The sequence below is a fragment of the Lonchura striata genome, chromosome 4, assembly GCF_050655825.1.
Source record: "Lonchura striata isolate lonStrDom1 chromosome 4, ASM5065582v1, whole genome shotgun sequence".
Classification (NCBI taxonomy): Eukaryota; Metazoa; Chordata; class Aves; order Passeriformes; family Estrildidae; genus Lonchura; species Lonchura striata.
In genome coordinates, this window is record NC_140706.1 from 22,372,580 (window position 1) to 22,392,514 (window position 19,935).

General features: G+C 38.6%; 1 protein-coding gene across 1 annotated transcript in view; it reads right to left on the minus strand.

Annotated features, from left to right (window-relative positions):
- Positions 1-7,175, minus strand: part of RELL1 (RELT like 1) — a 22,848-nt gene extending 15,673 nt beyond the window's left edge. Inside the window, exon 1 of the mRNA XM_021533205.3 lies at positions 7,015-7,175. Within this exon, the coding sequence (XP_021388880.2) occupies positions 7,015-7,048 (34 nt within the window). The 5' untranslated portion in view covers positions 7,049-7,175. The remainder of the gene's footprint in view (positions 1-7,014) is intronic.
- Positions 7,176-19,935: the final 12,760 nt, after the last annotated feature.

Genomic DNA, 19,935 nt, shown 5'->3' on the forward strand with positions numbered 1-19,935 from the left:
AAGGATAGACAAGTACATCTAGAACAAACATCCCAGAGTAATTGTAGTAACATGGAGCCACAGGTTCAGAGCATGTTCGAAAGAAAAGTAGCATTAATTATGTGCACAAAATGTTTAAATGTGAGGGCAGTATTCAAGGCCAGGCCTTGAGCAACCTGGTCTAGTGGGAGGTAGTTCAAGGAGGGCTGGGACTGAGCGATCTTTAAGGTTCCCTCCAATCCTCAGTATTCTATTAAAAGAAAGTATAATGTGCAACACAATTATTTTTAAATCATCAACTTGAAATGCCGTCAGCTTGACACAGCCACTGAAAACATAGATAATATTTAACACCATCGCCACCCTCCAAAAAAGCAAATTGTGCCTATACTTCCTTCAAAAGGAGAATTGTGCCTATACTGGCACTTTTCTTACTGGCAGAAGAATGTTGAAAAAATTATAATTTATCAACTGAATACTCTGTAACATAGATTAGTCTATTAATAGGGTTAAGGTTTACAGAGGTTTTGAACTGTGAAGGAAAACATACTTAGAACTATTTTTTTCATTTAAAAATTCATTAAATGAACATGGATACTTCAACATACCAGATTATTTACATAGGCCTATGTAAATAGCCACTTTTCTTTGGTTGTAATTAGATACCTAAAATTCAACAAGAAACAAATATTACTAGTAAAACATTGTATCAATAACATATATATAAAAAACACGTTATTTACACAAAGTCCAGAAACTGCTTGATGCCATTCATTTTTTGTTCAGACACAAAAATTCATGAAAATCAATGCAAAAATATCCTCAAAGAAATTAACTTAGCTGAATCCAGTACTTGGTGCTGCGTAACCTTACAAGCAGAGCAAAGGACACAGCTTTAATTATCAAACACCCTACACAGTCTGCCCTCAAAACCCTTAGCAATTATATCATAATGCAAAGCCAAGCCTTGAGGACTTAAACAAGCAGTACATTTTACATCCCAAGTCACAGCTACAGCATCCATTGCACATTCCCTATTCCCTTTCCCCAGAGGCACATTATGCTTCTATCAAACTGTTGACAGTTCACCTCAGTCTTGTGATGCATGATGGTGCTTCTCAATGGTTTCAATCAGGCCATAGCAATCTTCCTTGACTTGAGACAATCATTAAAAGAACTGATTTGTTTCAGTGGTTTGCTGTCCTGGCATTTTTATACAGCAGTCATTGTTTGTCAGTCTACATATGAAACTTATTTGAAGATGTGATCTAAATGAAATTGTTTAGAAGCGATATTCAGCACACTTAGTGATGCTTAAGCTGTAAAAAATAAATTGCATTCATGCTACTAATTCAGATCCCATGTACTCATTTGCTTAGAAATGAATATATTCCAAGTACTGCAGTTGAACATTGCCTGCCCTTACTTCATCCTTACCTAAGATGTAAAATATAAAGATAGCCAACCTCAGACAAGTCTTTTGGCTCTAATCACTGTTACTCAGATACAAAGGTAGTGTTCTTCCACCCCAGCAATTGCTCAAGACAAATTACAGCACCTTCAGGAAACAGAATATAAGAGGAAAAAAGTTAGCAGATAAGTGGAAAAATATTTTATGCTTCATTAAATTGCAATTTTTACATGGTATGGACAAATTTTTCATAAAATGCATGAGAAATTTCTAAAAATATTTAAGCTTAATCCTATCTTGCCCAAAGTACAACTCAGTTTCTTGAAAAACAAATCTTTTTAATAACCAAGATCAAAACAGTTTAGTTTTTATATTAGCAATATACAACTCAGCATTAAAATAATGCACTGTTTTCCTAAATCTCCTGTACTAAATCTAGGTAGGATCTACACCCATCTGATTACTTTAAGCACAGTCCCCTTATTTTTACATTGTTTAATTTAGAGAAATGATTCATAAACAACAACGCAATCTTCTCTCTGCTCTACTGGTAAAAAATCCTATTTAGTGACTCTGGATTTTGCCCATTATGCCCAAGCCATTTACCTTTTATGGCGTGCCTCTTAAAAAGGTTTGTTTACATGTTAAGAATTTGGTTATTTGAGCAATCTATCTGCTAAAAATGAGTACATATATATTCACTATTTTCTTGTCCATGAAGTTTAACAGGATCATATTTCCTGCTTTTAGATATGAAAATGAAACACAGATATCAATCTCACAGTATACAAACTATTGTTGGCCTTAATGCTAATTAATATTTAAACAAATTAAATATTATTACATATAACCTATTTAAGTACAACACAAATGAAATATTATGGTATGGCATGTTATCTGCTCAAATATCTAAGCTAAGTACAGCTGGAAAACATGCCTCAGTAGCAATATCAGCTTAGGCATTTCTCCCCCTCCTCACCAGTCAGGCCAGTCTACCCATCCGCAGAAAAAGGGGACATCACTTATGGTTTAAATTAATCAGAGAGAATATTGTTTGCATAGGTGGGTTTTGGTTCTTTTTGGGGCTTTTCTGGTGCTTTGTCTTCTACTTTCATACCTGGATCACTCGAGGATCAATTCACCACACAGACCTACACACTGCTGTTAAAGCTTTGCTTAATTTTTCTGTGGCAATGCCACAAGGAGAAATGGTCAGGCAGCCTGTGAACCCAGCTCCCCCTGCAAGAGACACCTGATGATGATACTTAGTGCTTCATCCTCTCCTGGCTCTAGAGGAAGTGTATTTTGAACTACATTAAACACTAACAACACTTCCTACCTCCAGGACAGATATCAAAGGTGGATGGATCATAGAATGATTTGGATTGGAAAGGACTTTAAGGACAATGTAATCCCAACCTGACACCATTGGCTAGGACACCTTCACTAGATCAGACTGCTCCTTCACTTACAGCATTCCTTTTAAGTATTCTTTAACGTAAAACTTCTTGTATGTTAAATTACATGCTTTCAAATTCAGACATAAAAATAAAAACTCCTTGTTTATTAGCTCAATTTCCTAAATACACACTAAATACCTCAATCTCAAGAATTTAAGAAAATAACTGCACTTGAAAAACTTGAATTTTAGTGACATCAATTCAATGCCAGTTTGTGGTGGATATTTCCTCAAAAGAAAAGAAGTTATAAATCAGTTGTATTCTTTCATTCAGTACCTTCAACTTACTCAGAGATACAGCATTCTATTAGAGATGCAGTAGAGGTTTCTATTATCAAGTAAAATTTAATTTTTTTTTTTTAGATTCTTAATTCGGGTGCTTAGCAGGGAAATAATTTAGGTAAATCATTTAATCTGATGGTAATCATGTGTCCATTTAATACGCATCTTTATTTTACCAATAATAAATTTAACAAGAGTTTGATGCACTTCAAAATAGATATACTTTTTACGAATTATCTGATTCAAATAGTATTTATCTATTCTGGACACTACAGTTAAATTGCTTTTGCAAAGCTATGCAGATGAAATTACTAGCAATTTAAATCACAAGACAAAATATACCACTGCCCAAAACACACACACAAAAAAATAATTAGGAAACATTAGGACTTCTCTGCCTTACTAGTCAGGTGGTAGCTACAGAAGAGAGCACACAAACTATAAAAGTCAGTAAAGAAGAGGTTAAAAAAAGTTTATTTTCTAGAGAAAAAAAAAACTCTTAACTGAAGAAAACCTATTCCCTACCACCTGCTTTGTCTATTGTTCAAGGAAATTGTACTTCGGGGAATATGCTTAAAGTGAGTAACAAAGGAAAGCCAGCTATCATCGAGGAGAACATTCAACACATTTGTGAATTCCACTTAACTTCTAGCTTCCTTGTAGTAATCAGGACCTACAACCAGAAGTGAAATAAGCAGGAAGTGAGATGACAAAAAGGAAGCCACATGATGAAGGAACGTACTGACAACTAATAACACAATGCCAACTGCCTTAGAGGTTAAGCAGGGCTGCTTAAGAATTTCTGTTAAGAACAGACTTCAAAGCTTTCATCAGATTTGTCAAAAGCAGTATCTCAAGGAAGTGAGCAGAAGGATCAGCCAAGTTTCCTCTAAAGCTCATTCTAAATGCACCTACTTAGTGAACACCAACAGTAAGATCCAGGCAGCAAGTCTCAGGCATGACCTGAGACACCAAACAGCATCCATGGTACCCAACATTGTGTTCACAACCACAAAACACCAAGCTTTTCAGGGTAACTCAGGCCAGAGCCTGCTAGGAGTTCTTACATTAGAGACAAAATCTCTGGCTCACCAAAGTCACTACAAAAAATCTGACTATAGGCAAACTTTGCAGGAGGTCTGGAAAGAGAGCTTTCTACTCTGAGATGCAAGTCTCCACCTTGACAAGATCTTTACTAATGCTAATCTTTTCTGAATTATACACTCTACCAACACATTCAGTAAATTGCAGAAAGTTTTAAACTGGCTTCTTTGAAAGCCCGAGGGTAGGGTGGGGATTCAGAAAGGAGATGCCTGCAATGTAAGGTAGGTCCTACTCACAGCTAATATATAAATATATAGCTAGAAGTATTACTGTATAAAGCATATAAGACTCAACGATTTTGAGTGCTGAAATAATTGCAGCAAGCATTGCAATTCTCTCACAGCCAGAGAGAGCTTGTGAAGAACCAACAGGGAAGACCAACCCTAGACAATCATAAGTCACCACACCATGAAGGCATCTGACATTATTTAGAATTCAATGAGAAAAAAATAACAGTATATAGAGCAGTTTTGTCTTGCTGAGAAAGGGAAAAATTTAAATTTAAAGGGAAGTAAGATTTAGAACATTCACTGTGCAACACAGTATGTGGTTGATAATGCTGCATTAACACAGAGACAAAAAGCTTATGGTTCACTGTTTACCAGTACTAAATTGCAGTGCTTATGGTGTAATTGCTCCAGTCACTACTTGAGCAGCATATAACTCCCACGGCAAAAATACACGGAACCGATGCATTACATTTGTATTTCTGCTGGAAAATTGTTCCTCAAACTTCAGCTTTCAAATACAACACACTCTGCAAACAGCTACGGTACATTAAATAAAGCACATTTCACCAGTATAGCTGTTAAAAAGCAATTAAATAAAATCCTTCCTGGACACATCACCTATTTAGTACTATTGCATATCATTGGTTAAATTTATAAGTACAATCAGCATCTAGTGAGCAACACTAAATCAATGTCATCAAGCACATTGTATCAATGAATTTATGCAAGCTAACAACAATCCTCACTCGTTTACACGAGTCAAAAATCAATTTTAACCCAAACCAAAGCATCTCTTATGGGAAGAGGTACATTGTGATCTCAAGATACTGCAGAAAGCACTTGGAAAACTCTGAGAAGAAAATTCTTTCATAGCTTTTGCCTCTCTTGCTAGACTTGCCAATTTTTAGCCTGCATAAGTACAACCCTATTCACCTAGACACCTGACTAAATTGCTGCTGTTTATTAAATCTACAAATGCACACAGCATACCAAGAATTCTCCACCCGACTTCAAGTTCAATAAAGCAATCCTGAGTATAAACATTCGTAAAAAGTCAGTATAAACCTACATATACACATCCTTTCATTTATTAAAACATCTGTTTACAGCCTCTTCAATATACCACTGCTAGGTAAACTGTGTAGTAATGACAGCATGTATAAACACGCAGTAATTCCGTGAAGTAACAGCCAAAGAGCAAACTGGTTTTTATCTGTTAACCAAAAAAAAAAAAAAAAAAAAAAAAAAAAAAAAAAGTATATATATATATATATCCATCCTCCTCATAGTTTGCATAGAAAACCTCATGTCCTCAGATAGCAGCCACGAGGCACATAAATCTGAAATTCAGGGCACCTAGCGGTACTTAGTTTTTTCCACTCTCCTGAAGCAGCTTGCCTGCACCAAGTAATATATAAATATAGAAAAGTAATGTCAGAAAGACAAGAAACATTTCTGGATTTATTCTTTGCTAGTAAGTTTGGCCATTTTAACCATGTCCACTAAGTTGAAAATTTACTCTCAAACAAGCTGGTACACTGTTACTTATGTCATACCACTCAAAGATAATACAGCTGATCAAGATGAAAGTGGAAATGAACATCAATTTTTAATAAAAGTGTTTGAGCATCATAGACAATGCACAAAAAAAGCACACTTCAGACTACACAGGCAACAAATTTGGTTTAGAGATTATTAGTAGCACAATAGTTGTGGTTAGACATTAAAAAAATGTCATTTTAGACTAACTTCCTCTGCAGACTGTATGTGTGCAAGGGCTCTTCAGAGTTCCCAAGGGTTACAGTCAACTTTTCATTTCCAAAACCTAAACACTAAGCCAAGCTTAACCTAACAAGTAAGCATAAAACAATGCTTTCATGCACTTCTATCTTATCATCAGATTCCAGTTAAAGTGAATCAACTACGAGGAGTTGTCAGACTCGAGCTCGTACAGCTCCTTACAGTTTTCGGTTGGATTTTTTTATCCCCTTCGCCACTCCTGGCCGTACTGTCCCACATCCCCAGGCCGGCTGCAAGCACCGGGCTGTCGCGGCGGGCACCCGCAGCCCGGCCGGGCAGCGCCCGCCCGAGCAGCGCCCGCCCGAGCCGAGCAGCGCCCGAGCAGCGCCCGCCCGAGCAGCGCCCGCCCGAGCCGAGCAGCGCCCGCCCGAGCAGCGCCCGCCCGAGCCGAGCAGCGCCCGCCCGAGCCGGGCAGCGCCCGCCCGAGCCGCGCTGCAGGCGGGAGAAACTTCACCGCGACCTCTTCCCAGCCCGCTCCCCCGGGCTGCCGGGGCGGAGGGGAACGCGCCTCTCCTTGCCGCTCTCCTCCCTCGTTCCCTGCGGAGGTTAGAGCGCCGGGGACCCCGAGGAAACCGCGTCGGGCCCCGGCAGAAGCAGCGGGCTCAGCCTCGACATCCGAGCGGCGAGCGAGGCCGTGCTGCCCAGCGAGGTCAGACCGCGCAGCTGTACAAGGGCCGCCGGCGGGGAACGAGGGGGTCGCGGATTGGAGCGTCCCACCGCGGCGAAGGACCGAGGCCGCAGCGACCCACCGGGAGCGGAGCTGTTGCCCAGCCCGTCAGCCATCAGGCCCAGCGATGGCGCAGTCGGCGGGCTCCCGCCGGTCGCTGCCGGAGCCACTCTCGACGCCTTGCCCGCGCTGCAGCGCCTTGGCAGCGGGGCCGCTGCCGCCCTGCCCGGCCCGGCCCGGCCCAGCGGCGGCGGGACGCGCCCTGCCGCACGGCGCCTGCGCGGGGCCGCCGGGCCGGGGCGGGGCCGCCCCGCAGCGCCCGCCCTGCTGGGGCTGCTGTGGGGAGCGGGCGGTGCGGCCGCTGGTGCTCCGTGTTACCGGGGCTCCGAAGGCACCCCACACATGAGTTTAGTATTACAGCTCCCAGATGAGGTTTCCTGAGCCCGGCAACCGCAACGCTGGGTTGCAGGGAGGGGGCCAGATGGACGCGGGGCATCGTGTCCTGAAGGGCCCGAGTGACTCCTTGACCCGTTTGCATGGCACTGCTCGTGTGCCACAATGGCTCCCGAGCGCCTGGGGTGCACGGCCGCCCTCATGGAGCCTTTCCCCCAGGCAGGTTTGGGTGTGTCTCCCTATGGGTTTCAGCTGTGGCCAGGGAAAGCTTCTCTGCCGCTGCTGCCTCAGGGGCCGTCTCGCTATGCTGGCAGCGTCTCAGCAATTGAGCTGCAGCAGCATGGAGCTTGTTACCTACATGGAAGATTCTTACTGTAAGGGCAGGACAGTGCACCTGCCCCGAGGAGCCACAGGGCCTTGTGGAAGTTGCTGCCACCACGGCAGTATTATCACCAGGACACACAAGCATTCAGAAACAAAATGTGGCCCTGGATTCACTGTCCCTTAGCATGTGGGGGCATTGCTTCCACTCACTCTGTTACCTCTTCCCATGCACTAGGCCTGAAATTCATGCTTTATTCCTTAAATCTTCACTGCTAAACTTGAGCTTGGTTTTATACTCTGGTAAACTAACTCACATGATTAGAGTTTGGCCCTCTTTGTATTTCAGCAGCTACAGCTGGACTTTCCTACTGACATGGCATGAAACTAAAGACTTATTCTTCTACCAAGGCAGAGGCAACTGTAGCTTCCCAGTACTTCCAAATAGAACACTCTAAATTATTCTAACCTAAATAATTTATTTATTTGCTATTACTGATTTTGAATACTAAGGTAAACTCCACCCATTTATGATACAATATTGCAATAATTATAAAGACAGATTTTTGAATGGGTTTTTTCATCTGGTACCAACATTGTGTGCAGAAATACCCTTATCAGCCCCTAACTAGACCCATCCACAGGTAGATTCAGAATACCAGACTGGCAGCTTCCTGTTTGGGACAATCACCCTAACTGGTATCTCCTCTCACTACCTTTCAGTTGCCTTTTCTAGTAAAAAAAATATGCAGAAAATTATGTATTGTAAATGCAGGGGAACCCAATGGGAAGAAATTACAATGTCTGACTCAATTCAGAAGGCTGAATTATTTCTTTATTATAACTATACTAAAAAACATTAATATACTAAATAAGAGGAGGATACTAAAACTACATACTACTTTCTCTGACTCTCTCTCACAATTCGTGACCCTCTCGCGAGAGTCCAGACACAGGTGGATTGGATTGGCCATCAGGCTCAAACAATCCTCACCAGAATCCAATCAAGCACTCACTCCAGGTAAACAATTCTCCAAACACATTCCACATAGGAAGAACAAGGAGCAGAAATAGAAATTATTTTCTCTTTTATTTCTCTCTGTGCACCTCTGTGAAAAATCCTGAGAGGGAGAGAAATGTGCTTGCCACAATTATGTTCTCAAAAATAGTGCATAATTACCATTTCTGCAATAGACAGAAATGTTCTGGAAATAAGGAAAGTTTTAACCCTTTTCCTCTGTGTTTGACTGTCAGCTCTATTCATGGCACTAACTAGCTACTATTTTTTATGCAATTATTTTTTTTGGAGATACAAGTATTAAAAGATTAGGGTGATTCAGTATGTGAGATGTTTATAGTTAGAAATACCTCTTCTCAGTCAAGTAGACAACCAAACCCATGAAAACTCAGATTTTCTTAACTACTTGGTGCAAGACTTTTTTTATTAACCAAACTAATGAGAAACTAGCAGAGCTGTCCTTTTCAACACAATAGGCAGACAAGCAGCAGGACACAGGGCTCTTTGCACTTTTAAAAACAATTATTTCTTCCTCTTGGGTTTTCTACAGAAAGTACTGCTGCTTACCTCAGTTGCCTCTGCTCAGTCTCTTACATTCTTATTTACTTTTGTTTGAGGGTGTGGTTCTCTGTCAGCTGCTCTCAGTGTCACAAAAATGACAGACTTGGAGAGAGATACAATATTCCTTGTCTTTTGGGTAAAGTGCAGCACTGCAGATTCCGGCACAAAGGAAACAGCAAAATGCAGCAGGATTACTGACCCGTGTCTGCCTACATGAAACAAGCTCTCCAGAGGTAGGGTTTAACTCAATCTCCCTCTGACTTCAGAAAGAAAGGTGCTTTTTCTTTTATTTTTTCCTTTTAAGATTATGGAACTAACTAACCCTGTTTTACAAGCAGGGAATTGGCACTGTTTCTGAGGCAGTGGCTTCCTGCCCTTCTTCATCCACTGGGACAAACACCCTTGGGCATGGGGAAGCTATGAAATTAGCTTTGCCACTAGAAGATCTGTGAAACCACCTGTCAGTTTTTATGAAAAATAATAAATCTCACTCAAAACCTAAGTTTCCTTAACAGTCTCAAAACAAATTTTCAATGAGGTTTAATTGGCCCAATCTATGTCAGTTATTCATCATGATTCCTAGAACTTGTCTTTGGTTTGTTCCTATTACTGGAAAATGCAGTCAGTTGGGAAACATGCAAGCAGTTTTTCTATTGCAAAGTAGTCAAGAAATCTTGTTTAAGTAGTATTTGGCTCTACCCACTACTAAGTCTTGAAACTTCTGACTAAATTCCAGTGTTGATTTTCTTTATTGGAAGACCTTTTCAGGATTTCATTTTTAGTGGTAATAATGCCTGAACAAACCAGACAACTAATTGTCCTCATTTGTAAAAGTTACAGAAAGAATAAACATTGGCAGAAGTAAGTAGAAGACAGGAACCATTGTTTGCACATCTTAAGTAGTGTGGTCTTAAGCATCAAAACAAAGAAAGTAACACTGGAAATCTCATGTCATCAAGCCCTTTTATGTGACTTAATGAGATACTTTATACTGAACTAGCAGGATGCTAATTTCGCAATTAATTATATGTATATGTAATTACATATTAAAATTCATCTATTTCAAGTATGCACAAATACCTCAGTGTAAAACTAATCAATGCTAGTGCCACTAAAACTTGAATAATTGAAATTCCCTTTGAAAATCAAATTATACATATCCAACATAACTTAATTGCTCAGTTTTAATGCTAGAATCACAGTTAATGCTGTCTCTGTTTTCTAAGCATCCTTTCCACAAGCATTCTTTGTACGTATTATCTATATATTCAAGGCAAAAATACTTCCAAAAAGTTTTCAAAAGCTGCATCCAAATGTTGAGAGTATTTAAAACATGTATATACATCAAAGAAGTACTCCTTGGGAGTGGTAACTTACCTGACAGTGGTTACTTTATACCTTGTGTATTTTTTTATGGAAAATGATGTATTAAAAGTAAAAATTCCTAGACCCAGACAGTATAACCCACCTTGGTGTTCCATGTTTGGCTGTGTGGTGCTTAGCTGCATAGTGGAATTAAACCCCAACACTTGGAAACACTTGGTATTTCTGACTCAAACTAGCTATATTATCAAGCCATTAGTGATGGAAAAGTGGTAAGGAACACTCCCAGCAAACCATATAAAGCTAGATTCCTAATTAGTGCTTTCCACGTTCTCCAGCAAACAGCTGTTTCTGATGATGAAAGTAAAAGCATTTTTGAAAGGTATTGCTAATGGGTAACCTGGTCTAGTGGAAGGTGTGTGTTCCCTGCTCATGGCATGGAGGTTGGAACTATTAAGGTCCCTTCCAGCCCAAGCTATTCTGTGATTCCATGATTCTTACACAGACAAATAAATCCTTAAACCTAACAAAGCTGTAAAGAAGATACAGTTCTTCATTAAGATTCTGAACTTTATACTCAAAAAATTGCCCAGTTTTACAATATTTCAGCCTTCAGGTTGAGAAAATATCGGTAGAGGAACTAAGCAATAAGGGTAGTTATATTTCTAGAAGAAATCTCTCCTGCTTACTCTTTATCTCCCTGTATTTTTCATGACATTTCTAATGCAGTAATCAGTTTTGTTACTGATTTTGTCACCCACAGGTCTTTGTAAGCAGGAATTCAGTTTCAATTTTATCTGTACATTTGCAAGGTCAGGGGTCAGGTGGCTGACATCTTACAGGGAAATAGTTTAAGCACTAGATTTTTGGCTTGGGAAGGACTGTCTTCCCTTTGTTTGTAATGAGTTCCACTGATGAGGATAAAATCTGTTTCACTGGTTCAGAGAGAATAAAAAAAAATGGACTTGGTTCTACTTGCCACAGAAGAGAGTGAGGTTATTGATGCTGTCCCAAGGACAGAGCCAATACTTTACAATCATTTGCATGTGGATTGGAAAAAAACTATTGGAAACCAGAATTGGAGCTTAGCACACCCCTCCACGATGCCAGCCCTTAACCTTATAGCAGTTGTTGTAGGATATAAAGAGGGAAGTGGGGCAATTAGCTTTAATTCTTACAGCTTAAACTATGCTTAGCCATGCTTAGCTTAAACCATGTTGTGGTTGCCATTATGTCTCCTGAGATGCCAGTTCCTGATATTACTCAATAGCTGCTCCCCAGGAATGCCTGGTAGGCAGAGCTTTCCTCAGGGGACTGAAGAAGAATGTTGATATTCTGGATGCTAACCAGGTTTAGGCATGATATGCCATTAATTTGGTGCTAGGCTTCAAACCAAACATGTCTTCAAATGCCTTAGGAGACTTTATGCTATGGGTCTTAGGAAGCTCAGGTTCTTCCTAAATTAATCGACAGCTTTGGGCTTTAGTGGAATATAAGGAGTTGCATGTTATTATATCAGTTCTTTGGAACATAGATGAGAGAGAGGATCTTGACAGCTTCTGAGTTTGACAGGGGGATCACAAAAAAACAACTCCATCCTAGGCTGAAAGGAGTTGTGAAAGAAGATTAGTGGTTTTGTGGAGAACCATATTATGAATAAACAATGTACACAGTGGCTTGCTTGGGGTGGGGTAGAGGCAGAAACTGAAGTAGCACAAAGTAGATTGAGTCTCTGCAGATGACAGCTTTTTCCTGGGTTTTATGCTGGCACTTTTGTTGAGGAATTCATCACATAATAGTTAGCAAGTAAAATTAGCACGTAAATACTATATTAATATTTTATATTGTGATGCTTAAGTAAATTTAAAGTGAAGCAAAAGTCTACAATAATGAAATCAAGATGCACAGGTTCCTATTCCCCATTCATACATTATTATGAATTAATCTGATGGAGTTTGAATTTTTTATAGCTGGAGACTCACTGAGGAAATCGACAATAGTAGTGGGGTTGGAAAGCTGAGGAAAGCTCAGTAGTATTGTGTGCAGTGACAAAGCATGAAGGGATGAGCTTCATTAGGGGCCTTATTACAAAGAGTACATTCATAACTCTGCATGTCTAAAGCACTAAGTGTACAAAAAGTGCACAAAAGTGTACAAAAGGAAATTTGGAAGTATTCTATTAATATTTTGATTCAACTCTAATAATTTTGGCAACATTCATAAATGGAAGTAAGAAAGTAACTGGGAAAGATTTCTTTTGTATTTCAGCTAAGAGGGATGCAGGAGGGATGCATGGAGATGCATGGAAACCTGGAATCATTTCTTGGTTCTTCAGTGACTTTGCGTAGCTGTGTAAAGCAGGGCAGAAAATACTTCTGAGTGGGGTCACTCCCCATCTTCTGCCCAGGGCAGACTGGCAGTGTGTGTTGCATTACAAATGTTTTCCACTTCCCAGCACTAGTAAAAGTATCAGTACAAATTAAAAATCTTGGATATTCTAATTAACCAAATTGATTTGTCGTTGATTTATTTTATCTAGCCAGTTTGAAGATATTTATTTTCCTCCTCTTCTCTATTCCAGTTCCTAGTAAGGAAAACATAATCATTGAAAGTTGAATTTCAGGTTAAATTATTTTTAATGCTCAAAACTTCAGATAAAATTTTAAGTAAATCTCCTTAGCTTCTGAAATTTAATCATCAATAACAAACTATTTATCCTACAAGAAGATAGTAAATTTATTTGAAAAGGAGAGCAACAAAGTATTTTGTAAAATATAAATATTAATTAAGTTTCCATGTAGTAATTTTGGAGTGACTCTATCCAAATGCAGCAAAGAGATTTGATCTTTGCTAAAAATGGACTTCTTGTCAGCCTTTTTGTGCTTTTTTGTAGATCAAACATTATAAAGAAGTCCTCTTTCTCCAGCTGTCTTCAGCACCATATGAGAGAGAGAGTTAAATCATTACAAGAAGTGATTAATCATGGCAAATATGCTTACCATGGACTCTTTAAAAATTAGCTTTTTACTGCTTTTGCTCTCTTATGATTTCATGGAGCTGTTTGTCTGGGAGGTGTTTTTTTAATGCATAAAATGCTAATGTTAAACCAATTGCATTTTGATTATTTTTCCATAGTGGATCTGACATAAGAGTGATAAAGGTAGCCAAATAGCAGTAATTTATGCAGATTATGCCACATCCAGATTTATTAAATAACCTGCTGAAGACTGTATTCATAACAGATATCAAACTAGGAGAATGCAATGAGAGTAAACTAGCAGGGAGATATGGCATAAATACATCTTTTTGGCCTTCCCATCTCAAGATTTATGATCCTAGTCTGTCAGCAGCATTTACACTTAGTGGCTATGCACTTTCTCAATCCTCAGTTCAGAAGCTACTTTCTAGTTCTTCATCACTCATAAGTAATAGTCTACAGAAAATTTACAATCTATTTCTAGGAAACTACTGAACTGGGAAAAAAAGAGATGTAGATCTCTAGCAGAGGACTTAAATGCTTCAGTTATTAGATTGGAGGCTTACTTACTCATAAAAAGCCTTGCTTTAATTTGAGCACGCTGGCTGTGCAGGTGGAATAACACATTTCTTGAAAATAATACTGAGGCTGAAACTATTACAGTAAAATAAAACACTACTGCAATAACAGTTCCTCGTTCATTTGCAGAGAATGAAGGTCAGGAAAGTGATCTGTTAACCTGATACGATTAAACTGCTCATGTTGGTTGACTGAACTCTTACCTACAAGGTTTAATCTCCTTAAGAGTACATAATATGAGTAAAAGCCCAGAGCCAAGTACATCATCACTAAATTACAATTTAAAGTCTTAGTAAGGACAGCCTTTATTTCCTCTGAGATTTCAGAAGCACACTCTGCTTTAGGCAAATATGACTCACCAAGTTTGCATGCAAGGAGTTTGGTTAAAAACTCAGTGAAAAACAGATCTATCGAGATAAACCTCAAATCTTGCTGGACCTGTTTATTTCCACTGTTTTTGATATTAAACTCTCTAGATAAGAAGCCACAAACTGACTGAAAAGCTGTAGGGAGAGGGAAAAGATTTAATTTGAATTCCAGTTTACTGTTTTCACAACACTGTTTCTATTTATATGTATAATCCCTGGTAGGTCAGGTCACCAATTGTTTAGAGACAGAGAACACTTAAAGCAGTTGTACACAAATAACTGTAGAAAAATATAAAAGCTTGAATCCAGTAAGATATAAAGTGGACATGGCTGTATGGATGCTTATTAAATGTAACATGATAAGTACTATTTGGGGATTTCCTAAAATAATGTTAATATTTCTGCTCCTTCTTATCTTGGCCTCTCTGAGCCTGATGGTACAGTAATCTTCATACCAAGGTAGCATCTTGCTCTTTGTCTCTGACAGAAAATAACTTATTGACAAGAATTGAAATAATGAGTTCACTATCTGAAATTGTGCTGATTTCTCATGCACATTGAATAAACTACCTGAGAATGTGGATCGGAAGCACAGTTGATTCAGGAGGTCATTCCATTTTGAAGCCCAAGAGGGAATCAAGGGATAGAGGGGAGGAGGAGAGGACGGTGGATGAGAGTTTAGGGAAAAGTCAGTAGAAGGAGAAGATTCTTAAATCTGGTCAGGAAATAATATGCCCTGATAGTGTGAACTTACAAGATTTGGACAGATTTTTCTTTTTCATTTAAGGACAAAACTGAGATTTGAAGTATGATTAAATCAGAGTAATTTTTGCTTTAACAGTTCATTAACAGTCAGTGTTTGTGACAGCTAAAGTTAAAATATATAATTCTGTGAGGTCCCAGTTTTCCAAGGAACGTAGGATCTATAGATTAATCTTCTATTTTGTTTACTTTAAATTGAGTTTTCACTGAGGATAGAAAAAACTATAATCAGGAAACAAGTAGTGCCAAAGGCCAACAGGAGTCACTTTGGGGAGAAGGATAAGGCTCTACAAGCAAAATGGACCCTCACTTTTTTTTTTTTTCTTTTGAAAAGGATCTTCTGGCAACAGGAAAACATCCTGGTATTTCTCACTGAACATCTCTCACAAATCTGGTTCTGCCAAAGTTAAATTAATACTGTTTTAGAGATCACCCATAGCTAGTGCCATACTTTCAAAAATTGCCATAGTTAGCTTTGATACAAACTGCACTTAAACAGTAATTTTGTTACCAGAAGATAGTGTGTTTTTGAAAAAAATAAACAAGCAGGTTGTATTCCCAAACAATAGGAGATAAAGGAGCTGCTGATTTTCCATGTTTTGTGTGGAGCATATGGTCTGGTAATTGTCCTGGCGACCCTGCTCTATCACCTACCCTTGCTGTAGGATTTGAGACAGGATTTTAATAGGTGTGTGTGATAATTTAATTAATGTTAAAGTAATCTCGTAGATTAACAAATTTTTTGGTTAGTATGTGCCCATATATATCAAGTCTTAGCAAGTTAGGTTTTCCTGCCTAGGGTGATGAAAGGGGAGGGCAAGAGTAAATAGTAAATTAATTAAAATATATTATTTCAGATATTCCCAAACTGTATATTAAATGCAGTCAAACTTGTTGCAGTACAATAACAGAATAAACATCCTGCAGGAGATGGGAACAGGCTCCTATGTTTGCAGAGGGGAGAGACAGGTTTTAAGCAAAAAGCCCAGTGTTAGCCTTCTTTTCAGATATTCACAAGCTGATTGATTTCCTTTTGGAACTAAAAAGACATAAATCCATACCTTCTGCTTTACTAAACATTCTTAATCAAAGGGTTATGAAAGCTGAGCATTTCTGCTGTTTCTCAGCTGTGGATTCTGTCCTGCTCTGTACAATCAGACAAATCTTTAAAGCAGCAGAAACTATAGCCAGCAGTACCTTGTGTACTAATCAAAGGATACAGAGTAATCATCTTTTTCTCTTTTTGCTGCTACCACAATGATTATTTGAAAAATTTTAGTACTACAAAGAGTGTCTAAGTCTCAAAACATTACGTAGCTTGATGATTTAACACATTGCCAGAATATGTAGTTTCAGTATTCTGGGAGAATGTAGCAAATGCTGGACAACTGGGAAAAAATATAAACTCCTTTGTAGCTTGTCATTCATTTTTCCTTACTAATAGTTTCAAATAAAATGTTTAACTTTGTGCTAGGTTAAATGTCTCCTATAAAATATTTTTGCTTTATATTTTCAGGAAAACCCAATATATATATATGGGATACAAACAAATCTGTTTCTTCCTGCCAGAGTATTTTTTAATGGAAATGGGGGCAGGAATGAATATGTGCAAAGAGAATTGCATTATAACCAGCCTAGGTTTGCAAAGCGTTATCTCAGAATAATGCAAATAATATCAATACATTAAGATGAGGACAAGCTTATGAAGGATATTTTTTGTATGACTCACTATGTACACCAAACACTAACCTGCGATGATCATGACCTTAATAATTATTCCAGGAGCAGTGTGTAACCCAGACTTCCATAAGAGAGTCATTGCCTAAACTTACATTAGAGCCTAGATTGAGATAATACATCTCTCTATATTATCTATATTATCTCTATATGATTATATATCTCTATCATATGGATAATGTATAATATAGACAGATATTTTCAACTAGAATTATGTTAGGTAAAAAGATTATTCAATCTTCACAAGGACTATATAGGCAGTGTTACTGTACAAGAGATTTTTTTTCCCAAAGATTCATTTGACCTTTATTGAGCCTCCTAAAATACACACCCTAAATTATTCCATAGCATCACTCCAGAGTGTTAAGTCAACAAAAGGCTTTGTATCTCCAAATATTTGCTTCTCGTATGATAGCACAAATAGGATTCTATAATCAGGAATTCCACCTGATGTTTATAAAATGTAACCTTGTCTCAACTATTGAGGTCCTCTGATAAAGGTATGGTCTTGCTGAATATTTTAACATTCCTTGAGTTCAAAATACTTTGACTGAAAAAAAATGAAAAGTTTGTTTTTTTGTTTTTTTTTTTTTTTCCCGTGGTGTTTGTTCTTGCACCACTCTAACAACAGAGTGCAACCCAGATCAAAACAGCGCTGCTGTATAAATTCAGATCCTTCCCTTAATCCTATACTGCAAGGAACACTGACAAGAGGATCTTCCTCCCCTTTGAAATACCCTTTTTCAAAACACAAATCCAACTCAAATAGTATTGGAAGTTCTACTGAGAGAAAAGAATCATCACATACTAACAGCCTCTACACTTAGTGTTCCTTCTGCCTTTCTGCCAGAATGGTTGGCAGAAGGATGCAGGAGGAGGAGCAGCCCCTTAGACACCCCAGAGTAACTGCTGTATCAGATGATGTTAGTGTTTAGTATGTGCCACAAATTCACATTTGTGGTTAAATACAGTGTAGCTTTTTACTCTGCTTTTCGTGCAGTTTGTAATTGAAAAGCAGCAGAAGAATAAACAGTAGTCTGAGTAACAGTTTGCACTTAGGAGACAAATTATACCAATAAACGTTACAGATCATGTGGGTCCCCATGATAGGGGTGGAAAAAAACAGAGATGTGGTGAGAACACACAGAATAGGAAGGGGAGTAAGAGCTGGTTAACTTGCACACTGTCAGTGTCATCACTGCTAAAGCTGGTGTGAAAACAACATTACAGTGTGTTTGAGGGGACACATAAGAATGGATAAAAACATGAGAAAAAAACGTGGGAGTGATTGAGTGAAATCAGGGGCTTTCTGAAGCACAATATTCTGCTTCAGCAAAGGTGGGGACATGCTGATTGCATGCTTGTCTCTTCATTGGATCCCTAACTGGTTTAGCTTTGTGACTTTTGAAAGGGTCAGCCAAAGCTATGACTCTTTTAGAGGACATCTAACTGATCTACTTTCTAGTCACAAAGTCCACAACTGCTTCTGGAGTTAGGCAGCGAATAAATAAGGCTGGGTATCTAGATCACTTCAGCTGAGCGTTGCAGGGCAAGGAGCTTTGCACCTTAAAATAGGAAGAGAGATCTATTTTGACAGCTGCAAATGTTACCAGCTCCAATATAGTCACTGTGAGTTAATCATCTGGGGAAACATTGGCATGTGATCCTTGTCTGTCACACAGATTGATGCTCACAAGTCTTTCCAAGTAAGAGATAGTAGTATTTTCAGGTCAATTTAGGATGGTGGATATGGTGGGAAGAGGGATTCCTTCTGCTCCTTTGTGCATTGCTGAGTTATCCCTCACCTGTTTTACAGATAAATAAAGCTTATATTGCTGGTTGTTTCTGTCTTCTGAGGGCTGTAATATTTTCAGTGGATGCTTAACAGGAAACCCATGGATAGTAAATCATTCTGTGGAGAACTGCCCTACTGACATCTGGGATTTTGTGTCATTCAGTCCTCACCTCTTTTTCCATTTTCTGACTTTTGTAGGTTAATGTCTGTCTGTCTGATTAAATTTCTTTAACTGGAAATATTCCAAATATATAATGTTATTATGTTCTCAGTATTTCTTTTCCTTTCTTGATACTGGAACACTCTGGAAGTAGGAATATTGGAGCAGTATAAGAAAGAGTGCAGATATTTTTAATTCACTGACATTCGTTTTCGATTGTCTAAATCTAAAGACAAGGAGAGGAAGGTTCTGCCTCAAATTACAGGAATACTTACATTACTTTATCAAACAATTATTATCTGGCAGAAACGTGTAAGGCGGGACCCGTGGACGCAGCTCCAGCTCAACTTAGAGTAGCGGATGCCCTCGGTAGTTATTCCTGCTGTGACCGCGAGAGGGGAGCCTGTGCCCATTAAATCATTGCATGAAGCCTGAACTTGGCGTTTGGGGAGTTTTAATTATTCTGCTTCATTTCAATTAAAACTTTGTGGAGATTAAAAATGAAGCTGTTTAAAAAGCGTGCTGTAGTGCAATGTCCAAATTGTTTGAGGCTATTTTAAGATCTACTGTACAAATTTCTCATTATAGTCTTTCATTTAGTTCTTACATGGTTTCAGTAGGATATGCTTATCTCCTCTGCCAATAGTAAATAATCTGCATTAATAAGTTGCTACATCTTTAAAGTCATCTCCTTCCTTTCGGGTTTTTTTATTTATTCAGGAAAAACAAGGTAGGGCATTTAGTGTTACCGTCTTAGAGCAGATTTCTAATGAAAATGCCTCTACTAACTTTCCAAATATTAGATACTATTTCCTTCATCAATAGGAATATAAATCTTTTGTATGTGAGCTCAGTTTTGCTGTCTGTAAAACAAATATTTCAACTTCAGTGGTGTAAACTGTGGAGTGCAGCTGTATATTATAAAAGCACAGTGTGCCAGTTTTTTTGAAGCAACCGCCTTTCCTCTTTGATATTGCCATCGTGCCTCTCAGCCATGCATTTACAAGCC